Source organism: Amia ocellicauda, chromosome 5 (genome assembly GCF_036373705.1).
Source record: "Amia ocellicauda isolate fAmiCal2 chromosome 5, fAmiCal2.hap1, whole genome shotgun sequence".
Taxonomy (NCBI): Eukaryota; Metazoa; Chordata; class Actinopteri; order Amiiformes; family Amiidae; genus Amia; species Amia ocellicauda.
In genome coordinates this window covers 52,259,831-52,273,013 of record NC_089854.1, presented here as the reverse complement: position 1 = coordinate 52,273,013, position 13,183 = coordinate 52,259,831, and the positions used below count along the sequence as shown (strand labels likewise).

Below are 13,183 nucleotides of genomic sequence, written 5' to 3'. Positions count from 1 at the left end.
TATTCGTTTCGTTATTTATTCCTGTAGTGTAAAATAAAAACCGCAAGAGTAGAAAATGCATTTTTGCACGAACTCTGTGTATTTCTGCGCTCGGTCATTTTAGCAGTGAATGACGTCATACAAACCCGCTCTGTCAATCACAGCCAGTGGGCGGTGTCCAGTGCGCTTATTGGCCGACATATATACTTCAGCGTTTAGTGTAATCGTCTGCATAAACACTGAAACCCACACGAGATGAGATGTAGTAAACATGTAGTTGCTGCTTCAGCGCGTCACAGCTCTCACATAAACACGGCATTGCAGGAGATGAGTGACGGCAGAAACAGCGCACAGTTAATAGCGCCTTCCGCGCTCATATTCCGCTGCCGGAGTAGCTCAGCTGGAGAGCAGCAGGGTGACGATCCGGAAGATCCGGGTTCGAGGTCTGTCCTAGCAATGTGTGATTTGACATCCAATCAATGTGTTTTTATTTGCAGGACGGTCTCAAGCAGCGACCATGATTGCACTGCGCTGTATAAGTCATGCTCGCACTGTCCCGGGCCTTTGCTTTTGTATGGAGGATAATCCATGCCAAAATTAAAAATGAATACAGAGAGAAAATCATAAATGAATCAATCAATACATGTTGAAATAAATAAATAAATAGACATGTAGACAATAGACATAGGTCAATATGCAGCAGGGCGAGGAGTGGCATCGTCTATGTGACGAGCTGCAGGAGGCCAAGCGCAAGGCCCAGCAGCGCTCGCTAGGCAACATCAGGTTCATTGGGAAGCTGTTCAAGGTGAAGATGCTGATGAAGATCACCATGCACAATTGCATCGTCAAGCTGTTGAAGAACCACAAAGAGTCCCTGGAGTGCCTGTGCCGACTTCTCTCCACTATCGGCAAAGACCTGGACTTGGAGACCCACAAGGTAAGGCAGTTCCGGCTCAGACTGAGCCCTGGCTAAACATCCAGCAACGTGATGAGGCCTATTGACAGTGGTCTGAATAAGTGTTTCTGAGCATCTGCAGAAGCCTTCTTGAAGGAATGTTGCTTCACTCGGTGGTATAAAGTTACTTCTGTACCTGCTGTCTGCACTGTTTTCTAATCGTTCTGTCTGACCTTTTCACCAGCCCTGCATGGACCGGTACTTCAGCCTGATGGAGCAGGTCATCAAAAAGAGGAAGACCTCCTCTCAATCCGCTTCATGCTGCAGGATGTCTTGGACCTGAGAAGAGTAAGTCATGAGTGTTGGGAGAATAGAAACCATCCTTGCTTTCAGTTTCCCAGCCCCCCAATCCCTGTCTGCCTCTCGTTCTCTCTCTCTACAATGGTCACTGACTCTCTCTCCCCTTCCTCAGGATAACTGGGTGCCCAGGAGGGGAGACCAGGGTCCTAAGACAGTCAGCCAGGTGCACAAGGATGCAGAGCTGGAGGCGCACCATGAGCAGATCAAGGTGCAGCAGCAGCTCATGATCAAGATGGACAACCGACGTGATGCGAACTCCAGCAAAAGTGTCCTATCACGCGTCGGTCGGGCCAGAGCAGAGCAGGCCAGGAAGAGAGGGCTTTTTGTGAAAGCACTAGAAATAGAAGCACCAGTCCTTCTCTGGCGAAGATGAAAGCATCAACATACAATCATTAAATTTCTTTCTGTCTAATCTACAAAATAAAATGAAAATGTTCTTCACTTCAAACTAAGACTCTTTTGATCAGTGTGTATGTGGTGTCATATATATATATATAGAGCATGATCAGTGCAGCCTGGCGAACAGTATGGATATATATATCTATACTATATTGAATTGAGGTGCACTGTAGATCAGAGTGTGGAGGGAGGACTGTCTTCACGGCACCAGCAGCTGGCGAAACAATCCTGTTTAAAATAATCTTGGTACAAAGAAGTACATGGTGAGTGAAATATGTGCTATAATGTGGAGTTATTTCAAGTACAACAACGTTTCAGATACAAGCAGGCTACATATGTAGTTCAGACTACAGGACTTCCAGAAATAGTGTGATGATGTAGACTCAGTTTCACAGCATGACTATGGCTGCACAGATGCTGTAAAGCACCACATTCGAACTGGAGATGCCCTACTGATCCGCCAACATGCTTCCAGGACTTCTCCAGGTTTGAATCAGGAAATAGAAAAACAAGTTCAGCAGTTGCTGGCCCATGACATCATTGAGGAGAGCTGCAGCCCTTGGGCTTCACCTGTTGTTTTAGTCAAGAAAAAGGACGGCAGCTACAGATTTTGCATTGACTTCAGGAAATTAAACACTGTCACCATACGGGACTCGCATCCCTTACCATGGATTTCTGAAGCTTTGGACAGCCTGGCAGGGGCATGCTGGTTTAGTACCATGGACCTGTCAAGTGGTTATTGGCAGGTTCAGCTGGCATCAGAAGACTGGGAGAAGACAGCATTTACCACCGGCAGCGGCTTATACCATTTTAAGGTCATGCCAATGGGACTGACCAATGCACCACCTAACTTCCAACATTTAATTAAGCTTGTGCTTCATGGTCTACACTAGAAGATCTGCCTCATCTATTTGGATGATGTTTTGGTTTTTAGCAAAACCTTTCCTGAACATCTGCAGAGTTTGGAAGATGTCTTTCTTCGATTTTGAAAGGCAGGACTAAAGCTGAAGGCCAGTAAATGTCAACTTGCACGGGATGAAGTCTCTTTCCTGGGACATGTAATCACCAAGGGTGGTCTCAGACCAGATTCCAGGAAGCTGGACAAAGTTGAAAGATTGGCCAACACCAAGAACACCTACTGAGGTGAGAGCTTTTGTGGGTCTCTGTTCCTATTACAGATGATTCGTTAAAAACTTTGCCCAAAAAGCTGCACCACTGCATTTGCTCACTCAGAAGGGAGTTGTTTTTCAATGGACGCCTGAATGTGAAGATGCCTTTTACTCTCTGAAGTGTGCTCTAACTGAACATCCAGTAGTGGCCTATCCAGATTTTTCTCTACCATTCTTACTCTACACCGATGCTTCTCAGAATGCAATTGGCTCTGTGCTCGCTCAGGTTCAAGACAGAAAAGAAAGAGTGATTGCATACGCAAGCCACACCCTCAGTCCTTCAGAGAAAAAATGGTCTACATATGATCGTGAACTCTGGGCAATAATCTGGTCTGTGCGGCACTTTGGGCACTTTCTGCCTGGCACCCCATTTAAATTTGTCACAGACCACAAACCATTGCTGAGTCTGAAGTCCAGCTGATGGTGATCTCACAGGAAGAAGGGGACGTTGGATTCTAGAACTGGATGTGTACGACTGTGTAATTATTCACAGGGAAGGAGCACAGCATGCCAACGCTGATGCTTTATCCAGAAGACCAGACACTTCTCAGAGTAGTAAGGGAGTGCAGTGTTTACTTGTCACCTCTCAGAAACAGAAAGGTACGTCATTTACTGACATGCAAAACAGTTGGTCTTCTGAACTACAGCCTGAACAAGCTGTTCCTGTAGGACAAACCTGTGAAGATTTAGCAATAGACGTTGATGAACTGAAGCAGAAACAACAAGCGGATGTCATTCTGAGAACTGTGATGAAATGGAAAGAAATGGATAACCGAAGACCTACTGCACGACGAATCAAATACTCCCCGTCAGCTCTGAAAAAGCTCTGGTATGAGTTTCCTCGCCTGACTTTGGAAAATGGGGTCGAAAAATCAAAACCTTTCTGCAGAAAGCCTATACTTACCAATTGCTCCTTCCTGAATCCCTTATTCAGACAGCCCTCACTTACCTGCATGGAAATGTCTTCAGTGGACATTTAGGGACTGAACGAACTTTGCAGAGAGCCAGAAAAATCTGCTATTGGCCTTACATGTCACGCGACATTTACAAGTTCTGTACAGAGTGTTTAACATGTCATACTCGCAGTGCTCCAACACCAAAAGCTAGAGCTCCTTTACAACCTATTGTGGTGGATCGTCCATTCCAGAAAATTGCTACTGACCTCACCAAGCTACCAGTCATTTCTCAAGGCAACAGGTATGTTCTTGTTGTAATGGATTATTTTACACGCTATGTGAATCTCTTTCCTTTAAAAGATCAGCATGCAACAAGTGTAGCTCAATGCTTGTTAGAAGGATATATTCAATTTTTCCTTGCTCATGGTCGGGAACCTCGTCTGCCTGTGGACATTTTGTTGAACTGCAGTCCATTCACTACTCAAGCAACTCCGGGCACACCTGCTGCTTATGCCCAGGATGTCCTTAACCGCCTATCACATGCTTTTGACATGGCCGCTGAGCAGTCGAAAGAATCTAAACTACTGCAAAAGACTCACTATGATCAAAAGCTTGCTTTTAACCCCTATGCTGAAGGTGATCTTGTTTTCCTTGATGATCCTGCCAATTAAAGGAATAAACTTGCTCCTAGATGGAAAGGGCCGTATAGAGTTCTGAAAAGGTTGGATGAAGACAGTTGTCCTGGCATGACCTATGAAATCACTGACCCAAAAGATCCACGATCCAAATCATGGATTGTACATTACAATCGGCTGAAGGCATACAAAGGTCCTTGGTCTGACTTACCTGCTCATCCAGAAGCACCTCCACAGCTGTTTAGAGATCCTGATGATGCACCTGTCAGTCCGCCAGCAACACTGACGGCTTTGTCTGGAGACGTCCCTTACCAAATTCCAGTTCCAGCGAGCTCCAGGCATCACTCGATGCCGTCTCTCTCTCTTCTTTCTTCCACAGCTCCTGTCCAGAGGGATATGCTACCTGTTCCAGGTGTTGTTTCACAACCTGCTCTAGCACTTGAGCCATGCCCAGGTGTCACCCATTCTTCCAGTCTTCGGGATGCCCAAGTCACGGTGCACCCAGAGACTGTGTCTGTTCTCTTACCTCAGCGACCCCAGACTCCTGTGGCATTACCTGCTGGATGTACTCGTCGTAAAGTTATGAAACCTGAAAAGTTTAAAGATTTTATTCTTTCGTAGTACATACCTGTTTTCATATTACATTACAGTTCAATACAGTAATGGCTTCTAATTTGTCATTCTTAAAAAAAAAGTTCCTATTGTACTGTCATACATCTATTGTGATTTAATTACTGCAACATTAGTTTATTATTAGGAAAATCTAAGTATATATATATATATATATATATATATATAAAAAAAAAATGTAACAAACATTAGAAATACTGTATGATTTATTTAATTAAGAAACGAGGACGTTTCAAATAAAGTGGGGGAAGACTGTGACATTAGTTTATTATTGAAAAATATAAATATCTGTGAAAAGGTATCGTAAAATAAATTAGAAACACCGTATACATTATTTTACTTTATAGCAGGGAGAAATCGCTGTGTGTTATGTTGTTCCCCCAAGAACATATTATTTCAGTTGCATGTTGTAAAGCCAGACAGGTTAGAGTGACGCACGTCTTTGTGTGGTGGATTGAGAGGAGTAGTGGCACTGCACTGTTGTGCTCGGCATTGTACTTGTAACTGCAACTCGGCTTATAAGAGAAATAAACAAAAGTGCCAGGAACAATAAATTGTGTCAAGGAGTCCTGATGTAAACTGAACCCCAAACAACATGTCTACCTCCGAAGATACTCGTTTCACGGTTTACAATAGCATACATTCTCAGATATTGTACAAAAAGTGTTTATCGTGATGGCTGAAAAACCATAGGAGGAGACGTGTTAAAAAAAGTGGTTAGAAACGAGAAGAAGACGGAAAAATTATAAAGAAACCAAGAAAGAATGAGATAACTAACTTAAATCCAATAACTATAACTAAATATGAATAGGATCAAAAATCATTAACTATTAGTGTAACTATCCGAAAACCCATAACTAAAACAACACTGCCCCGTACCAGATGAAGTGGGGATTGAGAATGAATGGATGAAACCCAAGACAGCCTCCCAGGACCAGGACTGTGTGACAGCTGTTTCCTCCGAATCTGTCACCGTGACACATTAAAAAAGAGACTCATCCTGAGTTTTTGCTTTCCCTCACAGGAAAAGCACTGTAACTTCGAAGGTCACCTGGTATGGACTTCCTGATATCACTCAACTTGAAGAGTGTAATTTTAGGACAGAATTGACCCATGTCTAAGGAGGTGTTCAGGCTGGCTTGTCCCCCACTAGGATCTCCAGAGTAAGGGATCCTGGCTCCTGCAGATAAGGAGGAGAGAATCAGGACAGTCAGGACATCACACAGATGTCCAGAGGCCCAGAGTGGCCAACATGCTCTGTTGTGCACATCTGCCTTAAGCACAGAGAACAGTCTTACACATTGCAGCTGTCTGGAATCAAGATATTGGCCTGCCCTCCGCAAATCACCAAACCTCTTTGCTGGAATTTTTGTTTGGTGATGTTCCAATCCTGTAAAATATAAAAACATAGAGGCACTGAATGTCATTGCCAGAAATGATGTGACAGATGGAACTTCTCATTCCTGAGGTTTAAAGTACTAGACTAGATGGGGCGCTGTTGAGCATGGTTTCGGTGTAGATGTGTGAAGAGAGCTCCTGCGATATTTAGATTTTTTTTCCAGCAAACAGGTTATTTTCTTTTATTTATTTTAAGTGATAAGCTGCAGTATATTATAAGTGTATTATTGTTTCAAAAACATGTCTAAACAAAAGAGCAAGAAGGGGCCAGCGACGGAGGCAACTCAACCCGAGTTAGATTCAGGCCTGATGGGGGTGGCAATCCCTCACCAGAGAGTGGCGGAGACCTGGCATTTCTTGTCGCAGCGGTGAGCAAAATACAGAGCTCCATTGAATCGTTTCGATCTGAGACGCGAGAGTCTCTTGCTACTCTTCAGGGCACCGTCGATTCGTATGGCAACCGACTGCAGGAGGTAGAGAGATCTCTGAGCGACATATCTGACAGGGTGACGGAGCTGGAAGGCTCTTGCAGTGGTCTTTCGGCAGAGAACGAGATGTTCAAACGGAAAGAGGATTTAGATGGAAGGGGAAGGAGGAACAACCTGCGTGTTGTTGGTGTAGCGGAAGGAGTGGAGGGTCGCGATCCCACTGCTTTCATGTCACAGTTCTTTGTTGATATCTTTGTAAAGGATAAGTTGGACTCCCGATCGTGCTCACCGATCGTTAATGCCGAGACCTAGGGAAGGAGACAGGCCCCGTCCCATTATTCTTAGGGTGCACTACTTCTAGGTTAAGCAGCAGATTCTACGGCTATCGAGAGAGAAGGGAGATTTATATTTTCAGGGGAGGTGAATATATATTTCCTGATTTTAGTGCTCATGTGGCTAAACGATGCGCCGCTTTTAACCCAGTGAAGGCTCAGCTGCGACAGGCCAGTGTGAAATACAGCCTGTTACACCCGCCTCGATTGCTGCTCACTCATAATAACAGTCGGTTGATTTTCACCACACCACAAGAGGCCGCCGCCTACTACAACGAAAACATTGCAGCACACTGATCTCAGTTTTGGCTCCTTCATCTGGTTACCTTGCTGCAGTCATCTGGATAACCTTCAACTATCCTGACTCATAGTGCACACATAAAAGTTGAACACTGAGATAAGTACCGTGTTTGTTATACTGTGCATCTACACTGTTCATTATATATATATAGTTCAGTATCGTGTTGACTCCTGTACATACTGATTATAATTATGACTTCTCGAGTTGGGATTGCACTCGACTGATATAATTGCCACAGCCTTTCTTATAGTCTGACTTTGGGGTTAAGTTCAGTCATCCTTGTAAAATTATTATTCCCTTTTTCCCCACTTTTTAAAATTTATTTTTACTGCAGTATTAATCTAATATAAACCTTGTTTGCTTTGTTAGTTTCAGTGATTATGCAGGAGTAGGAGTGTTATAGCATAGTTTACACTTGTTCCCCCATATGCTATGCTTAGTATGTGGTTGCTCTTACTTTGGGAATGCATTCATCTCATTTGGGGAGGTGATGAGGGGGTGGGGGGGTTGTTATTTCCTCTTTCTGTCTTCTGACTTTCTCTCTCTTTTTCTTCCATGAGTCATGTGTGGTCTCTCTTATATAGTCTGGATTTGGCACTATGTCTGTACCTATCTTTTCATAAAAAATGTTGGTTATTTGTGTTGGATGTAACCTTTCTAAACCCTTTTTTTTTTACTATGATGTTCAATAACAAGGATAACCATATTGCAGACTGTCCAGTGAACTTTATTAGCTGGAATGTTAAGGGGCTTAATCACCCTGTTAAGCGCAAAAGGGTGTTATCACACCTCCAGAAACTTAAAGTGGGAATAGCATATTTGCAGGAGTCACATCTTCGCACTTCAGATCACTTTCTGATGCGTAAGGGGTGGGTGGGGCAGGTTTTTCACTCCCATTTTCACAGTAAAGCCAGAGGTGCAGCAATCTTAGTGCATAAAAATATTCCTTTCATCTCTTCACAAGTAATATCAGACCCAAATGGTAGGTATGTGATAGTTAAAGGGAAACTTTTTAATACACCACTAGTGTTGGCCAATGTTTATGCCCCAAACTTTGATGATAGCAACTTCATGACTAATCTTTTTTCCTTATTACCCGACTTACATTCACATCATTTGATTTTGGGAGGTGACTTCAATTGTGCTCTGAACCCTACTTTGGATCGTTCTTCTCCAAAATCTGAACGGCCTTCAAAATCTGCTTTAGCTATTAGCTCTTTTTTACAAATCTATAAAATGTCTGACCCTTGGCGTTTTTTATATCCCTCTTCCAGACAGTATTCTTTTTTTTCTCCAGTGCATCATACATATGCCCGTATTGATTACTTTTTTTGACAGTAAGCTAGTCCCTTCTGTTAATGCTTGCATTTATGATAGTATAGTAATATCAGATCACGCCCCTGTTGTATTGACACTTAGCTTCTATAATCAGTTTCCACCTCGGGGTCCTTGGCGCTTTAATCCCCTACTATTGTCTGATAACAATTTTGTTAAGTATAATTAATTTAAGACCTTTTATTCCACTCTACACACTTCTGATTTCCCTTCTGATCCCCTTCTGTACAATTATTTTTTTGATAACTATTCCTGTAATTAATCCTGAATCTAAAGCAAGCTTAGAGCAGCCTCTTTCACTTGAAGAAATTAAGGGGGCAAGTCAGTCAATGCAGAGTGGTAAGTCACCAGGTCCGGACGGGTTTCCAGTGGAATTTCATAAGAAATTCAGCCCTCAAATTGCCCCTTTGCTGAGTTCTGCATTTTTAGAATCCTTCACTTCTTTGTCCCTACCTCCAACCCTGCGTCAAGCATCTATTTCATTGTTGTTAAAAAAGGACAAGGACCCCTTGGACTGTGCTTCGTATCGTGCCATCTCCCTTCTTAACACAGATGTAAAGATCTGTAAAGAGCCCATCGGCTTGAGGCAGTCTTACCTTCAATAATCTCGCTTGACCAAACAGGGTTTATACAAGGGAGACACTCCTTTTTTAACATTAGACGATTACTTAACATTATCTATAATAAGTCAACTTCGCGGCTGCCAGAGGTTTTGATCTCATTGAATGCATAAAAAGCCTTTGACCGCGTTGAATGGGATTACCTTTTTGCGGCGCTACAAAGATTCGGTTTCGGTTTGCATTTTATCTCTTGGATTAAATTATTATATTCATCTCCAGTAGCATCTGTCTGCTTGGGTAACACTTTTTCACGTTACTTCTCACTACACTGTGGCACCAGGCAGGGTTGCCCCCTTTCCCCCCTTCTCTTTGCTATTGCTATTGAGCCCCTTTCAATTTCTCTTTGCGGCTGTCAGGATGTGCAGGAAGTGGTTCGAGGTGGGCTGGAACATAAGGTTTCTCTTTATGCTGATGATCTTCTTCTTTATCTGACAGATCCGGCCTCTTCACTTCTCCTTGCCATTTCAATTATTGAACAATTTGGCAAATTTTCTGGCTATAAACTCAACCTCAATAAAAGTGAGATATTCCCCATTAACTCAGCAGCCCAAAATGTTCCTTTTGACAACTTTCCCTTTAGAGTTTGTTAATAACAGTTTTAGATATTTAGGGATCAATGTTACTCGTTCCCATACCAATCTTTTTAAATCAAACTTTCTCCCCTTACTAGAAAGCACAAAACAGGATTTTGCTCGTTGGAGTACTTTACCTCTGTCTCTGGCTGGGCGCATTAATTCTGTTAAGATGAATTCTCTTCCAACATTTTTATATTTATTTCAATGCATTCCAGTCTTTATCACCAGATCCTTTTTTAAATCTCTTGACCAGATTATATTATCTTTCATTTGGAATAAAAAGTCTCCAAGAATACACAAAGCCTTTCTCCAAAGGCCAAAATCATTAGGGGGCCTTGCATTACCACATTTTTTGTTTTACTACTGGGCGACTAACATTCGCATAATCTCATACTGGATGCAGTCCCATGTTCAACATGACTGTCCATCTTGGCTGCAGATGGAAGCATCCTCTTGTCATTTATCCTCTTTACCTGCCTTAGTGTGCTCTTCTCTTCCTCTCTCCATTTCCAGATTTAGTATTAACCCCCTAATTATGTGGTCACTTCGGATTTGGGCACAATTTAGAGATCATTTTGGATTTCAATCCTTAAGTATATATGCCCCTCTTAATGTAAATCATCTGTTTCCTCCTTCAGTAGCAGACCAGCTATTTAGTATTTGGTGTGAGAAGGGTATTGTATCTTTCAGAGACTTGTACAGTGATAACTGCTTTGCTTCTTTTGAACAGCTGTCCGAGAAATTCAAAATGCCAAAATCACACATTTTCCGTTACCTACAGGTTTGGAATTTCATACGAAACAAAGTACCACATTTTCCAGTCCTCCCACCTGAGTCACCATTTACTTTTTTTTTAAATTAACTCCAAATCGTAAAGGTATTATATCCCAATTATACACCTTTCTACTGTCTCTAGAGTCTCCCTCTTTGGAGACTTTAAAAATGCTATGGGAGCAGGATCTAGGGTTTAAATTTTCAGAGGAAATATGGAAATCCATGCTGTCTTGTATACATTCCTCCTCTCTGTGTGCAAGGCTTGGTCTTATACAATTTAAAATGCTCCACCGCATTAATTTTTCTAAGGCTAAACTAGCTAAAATCTTTCCAAATTTAGATCCAACCTGTGAGAAATGCAGACAGGCCCCTGACACCTGGTCTTGTCCTAAATTAGTTCCATTCTGGAACTCTGTCTTTGAATCTCTTTCACAAATCTCAAATACACCCCTTGAGCCTTCACCTCTTACAGCCATCTTTGGTGTGGTTCCTAGTCATGTAACCCTGCCAATACACAGTTAGGCACATTGGCCTTCTGCACTTTGCTGGCAAGACGCCTGATTTTGTTCCATTGGAAGCAGTCTGCCCCACCCACTTTCACTCACTGGGTAAGAGATGAATTTTCTTCACACTTCTTGGTTCCACTGAAAGGTTTTACACTGCTTGGCAAACCTTTTTAACTTATTTTGACAGAGTGCAGCTCAAATCCACTGTCTAAATTATTGTACCTTTATTTGTCACATATGACTTTTCTTCTTTACTTTCTTACTTTTCTTATCTTTTTTATTCTCTGTCTTCTATTCATGTATCTGTCTCTGTGTCCTTCTCTTCAATATAATATATTATTTATTTATTTATTTTCTTGGCAGACGCCCTTATCCAGGGCGACTTACAACATAAGTGCAAACAAAGTGCAAAAATACAGAGAAGTACAAGGCATCAATCATTACAAATTCAACTTAGCTAAAACATAGCAATTCAAAATAATACATTTTACAAATTCCAATTTACAATTTACACAAGTACAGTAAGTGACTTCCTACATCCTGGACGGTGAAAGCTAAGTGCTGTCAAGATGTAGGATTACAGACGAGGGCTACGGGAAAGGGAGCAAGGAGGAAAACAATCAAGAATGCGAGGAGCATAATAAGCTGAAGTGCTATCTAGCAGGGATAGAGGACTAATATTAGAAGTGCTGTCGGAAGAGATGCATCTTGAGTAAGCGCCGGAATGAGGTCAAGGACTCTGCTGTTTTGACTTCGGTGGGCAGGTCGTTCCACCACTTAGGGGCCGGGGATGAGAAGGAGCGGGCTCTGGAGGAAGGATAGTGGTGAGGAGGCAGAGTTAGCCTTCTGGCACTGGAGGAGCGCAGTGGTCTGGAGGTGATGTATGGAGAGACGAGGGTCTGCAGGTAACTTGGTGCAGTGTGGTCAAGACAGCGGTAGGTGAGGGTCAAAGTCTTGAACTGAATGTGTGCCGGTATTGGGAGCCAGTGGAGGGAGCGGAGCAGTGGAGTAGCGTGTGCGAACCGTGGCAGAGAGAATACCAGACGAGCCGCAGAGTTCTGGATGAGCTGGAGTGGGCGGGTAGTGGATGTAGGCAGGCCGGCCAGGAGGGAGTTGCAGTAGTCTAGGCGGGAGAGGACCAGTGACTGGACGAGTAGCTGAGTTGAGTAGTCGGTGAGAAAGGGACGGATCCGGCGTATGTTGCTCAGGAAGAATCTGCAGGTGCACGTTAGCGTTGTGATGTGCTGGGAGTAGGAGAGCTCAGGATCAGGGGTGACTCCTAGATTTTTAGCAGAAGAAGAAGGAGAGAGTGTGGTGGATTCCAAGGGGATCGAGATGGGGAGGTCAGCAGAAGGTGAGGAAGAGTGGGGGAAAAAGAGTAGATCTGATTTGGAGAGGTTGAGCTTGAGGTGGTGCGAGTGCATCCAGGCAGAAATGGCTGACAAGCAGGAAGAGATGCGTGAGGGGATGAGAGGGTCAGAAGAGGGAAAAGACAGGAAGATCTGGGCATCATCAGCGTAGAAGTGGTAGGAGAAACCATGGGATGCGATGAGGGGGCCCAGGGAGCGAGTGTAGAGAGAGAACAGGATCGGGCCCAGGACGGAGCCTTGGGCAACGCCTGTGAGGAGAGGTTGGGGGGTGGATGAGGAGCCTCGCCATGTCACTTGGTAGGACTGGTCACTGAGGTAGGAGGAGAACCAGGTGAGAGCAGTCCCTGAGATCCCAAGGTCAGCGAGGCAGGAGAGGAGGATGGAGTGATCAACGGTGTCAAATGCTGCAGAGCGGTCAAGGAGGATGAGGACTGAGGAGAGGGAGGCCGCCCGAGCACGGCTGAGGGAATCAGTGACAGCCAGGAGAGCCGTCTCAGTGGAGTGAGCTGTGCGGAAGCCGGATTGCAGAGGATCAAGGAGTGAGTGATGTGAGTGATATATGAGTGATGTAATGTTAATTT

At 43.6% G+C, this 13,183-nt stretch overlaps 1 protein-coding gene across 1 annotated transcript; it reads left to right on the top strand.

The window, feature by feature from the left end:
* Positions 1-492: 492 nt before the first annotated feature.
* Positions 493-1,217, top strand: LOC136749056 (eukaryotic translation initiation factor 4 gamma 3-like). Its single transcript, XM_066702990.1, has 2 exons — positions 493-916; positions 1,119-1,217. The coding sequence occupies exons 1-2, from the start codon at positions 674-676 to the stop codon at positions 1,215-1,217; spliced, it is 342 nt and encodes a 113-aa protein (XP_066559087.1). The 5' UTR covers positions 493-673.
* Positions 1,218-13,183: the final 11,966 nt, after the last annotated feature.

Coding starts and splice junctions, on each gene's coding strand:
- LOC136749056 (XM_066702990.1), top strand. CDS start 674: ATGCAGCAGGGCGAGGAGTGGCATCGTCTATGTGACGAGCTGCAGGAG. Junction 917..1,118: donor TGGACTTGGAGACCCACAAG/GTAAGGCAGTTC, acceptor CCTTTTCACCAG/CCCTGCATGGACCGGTACTT.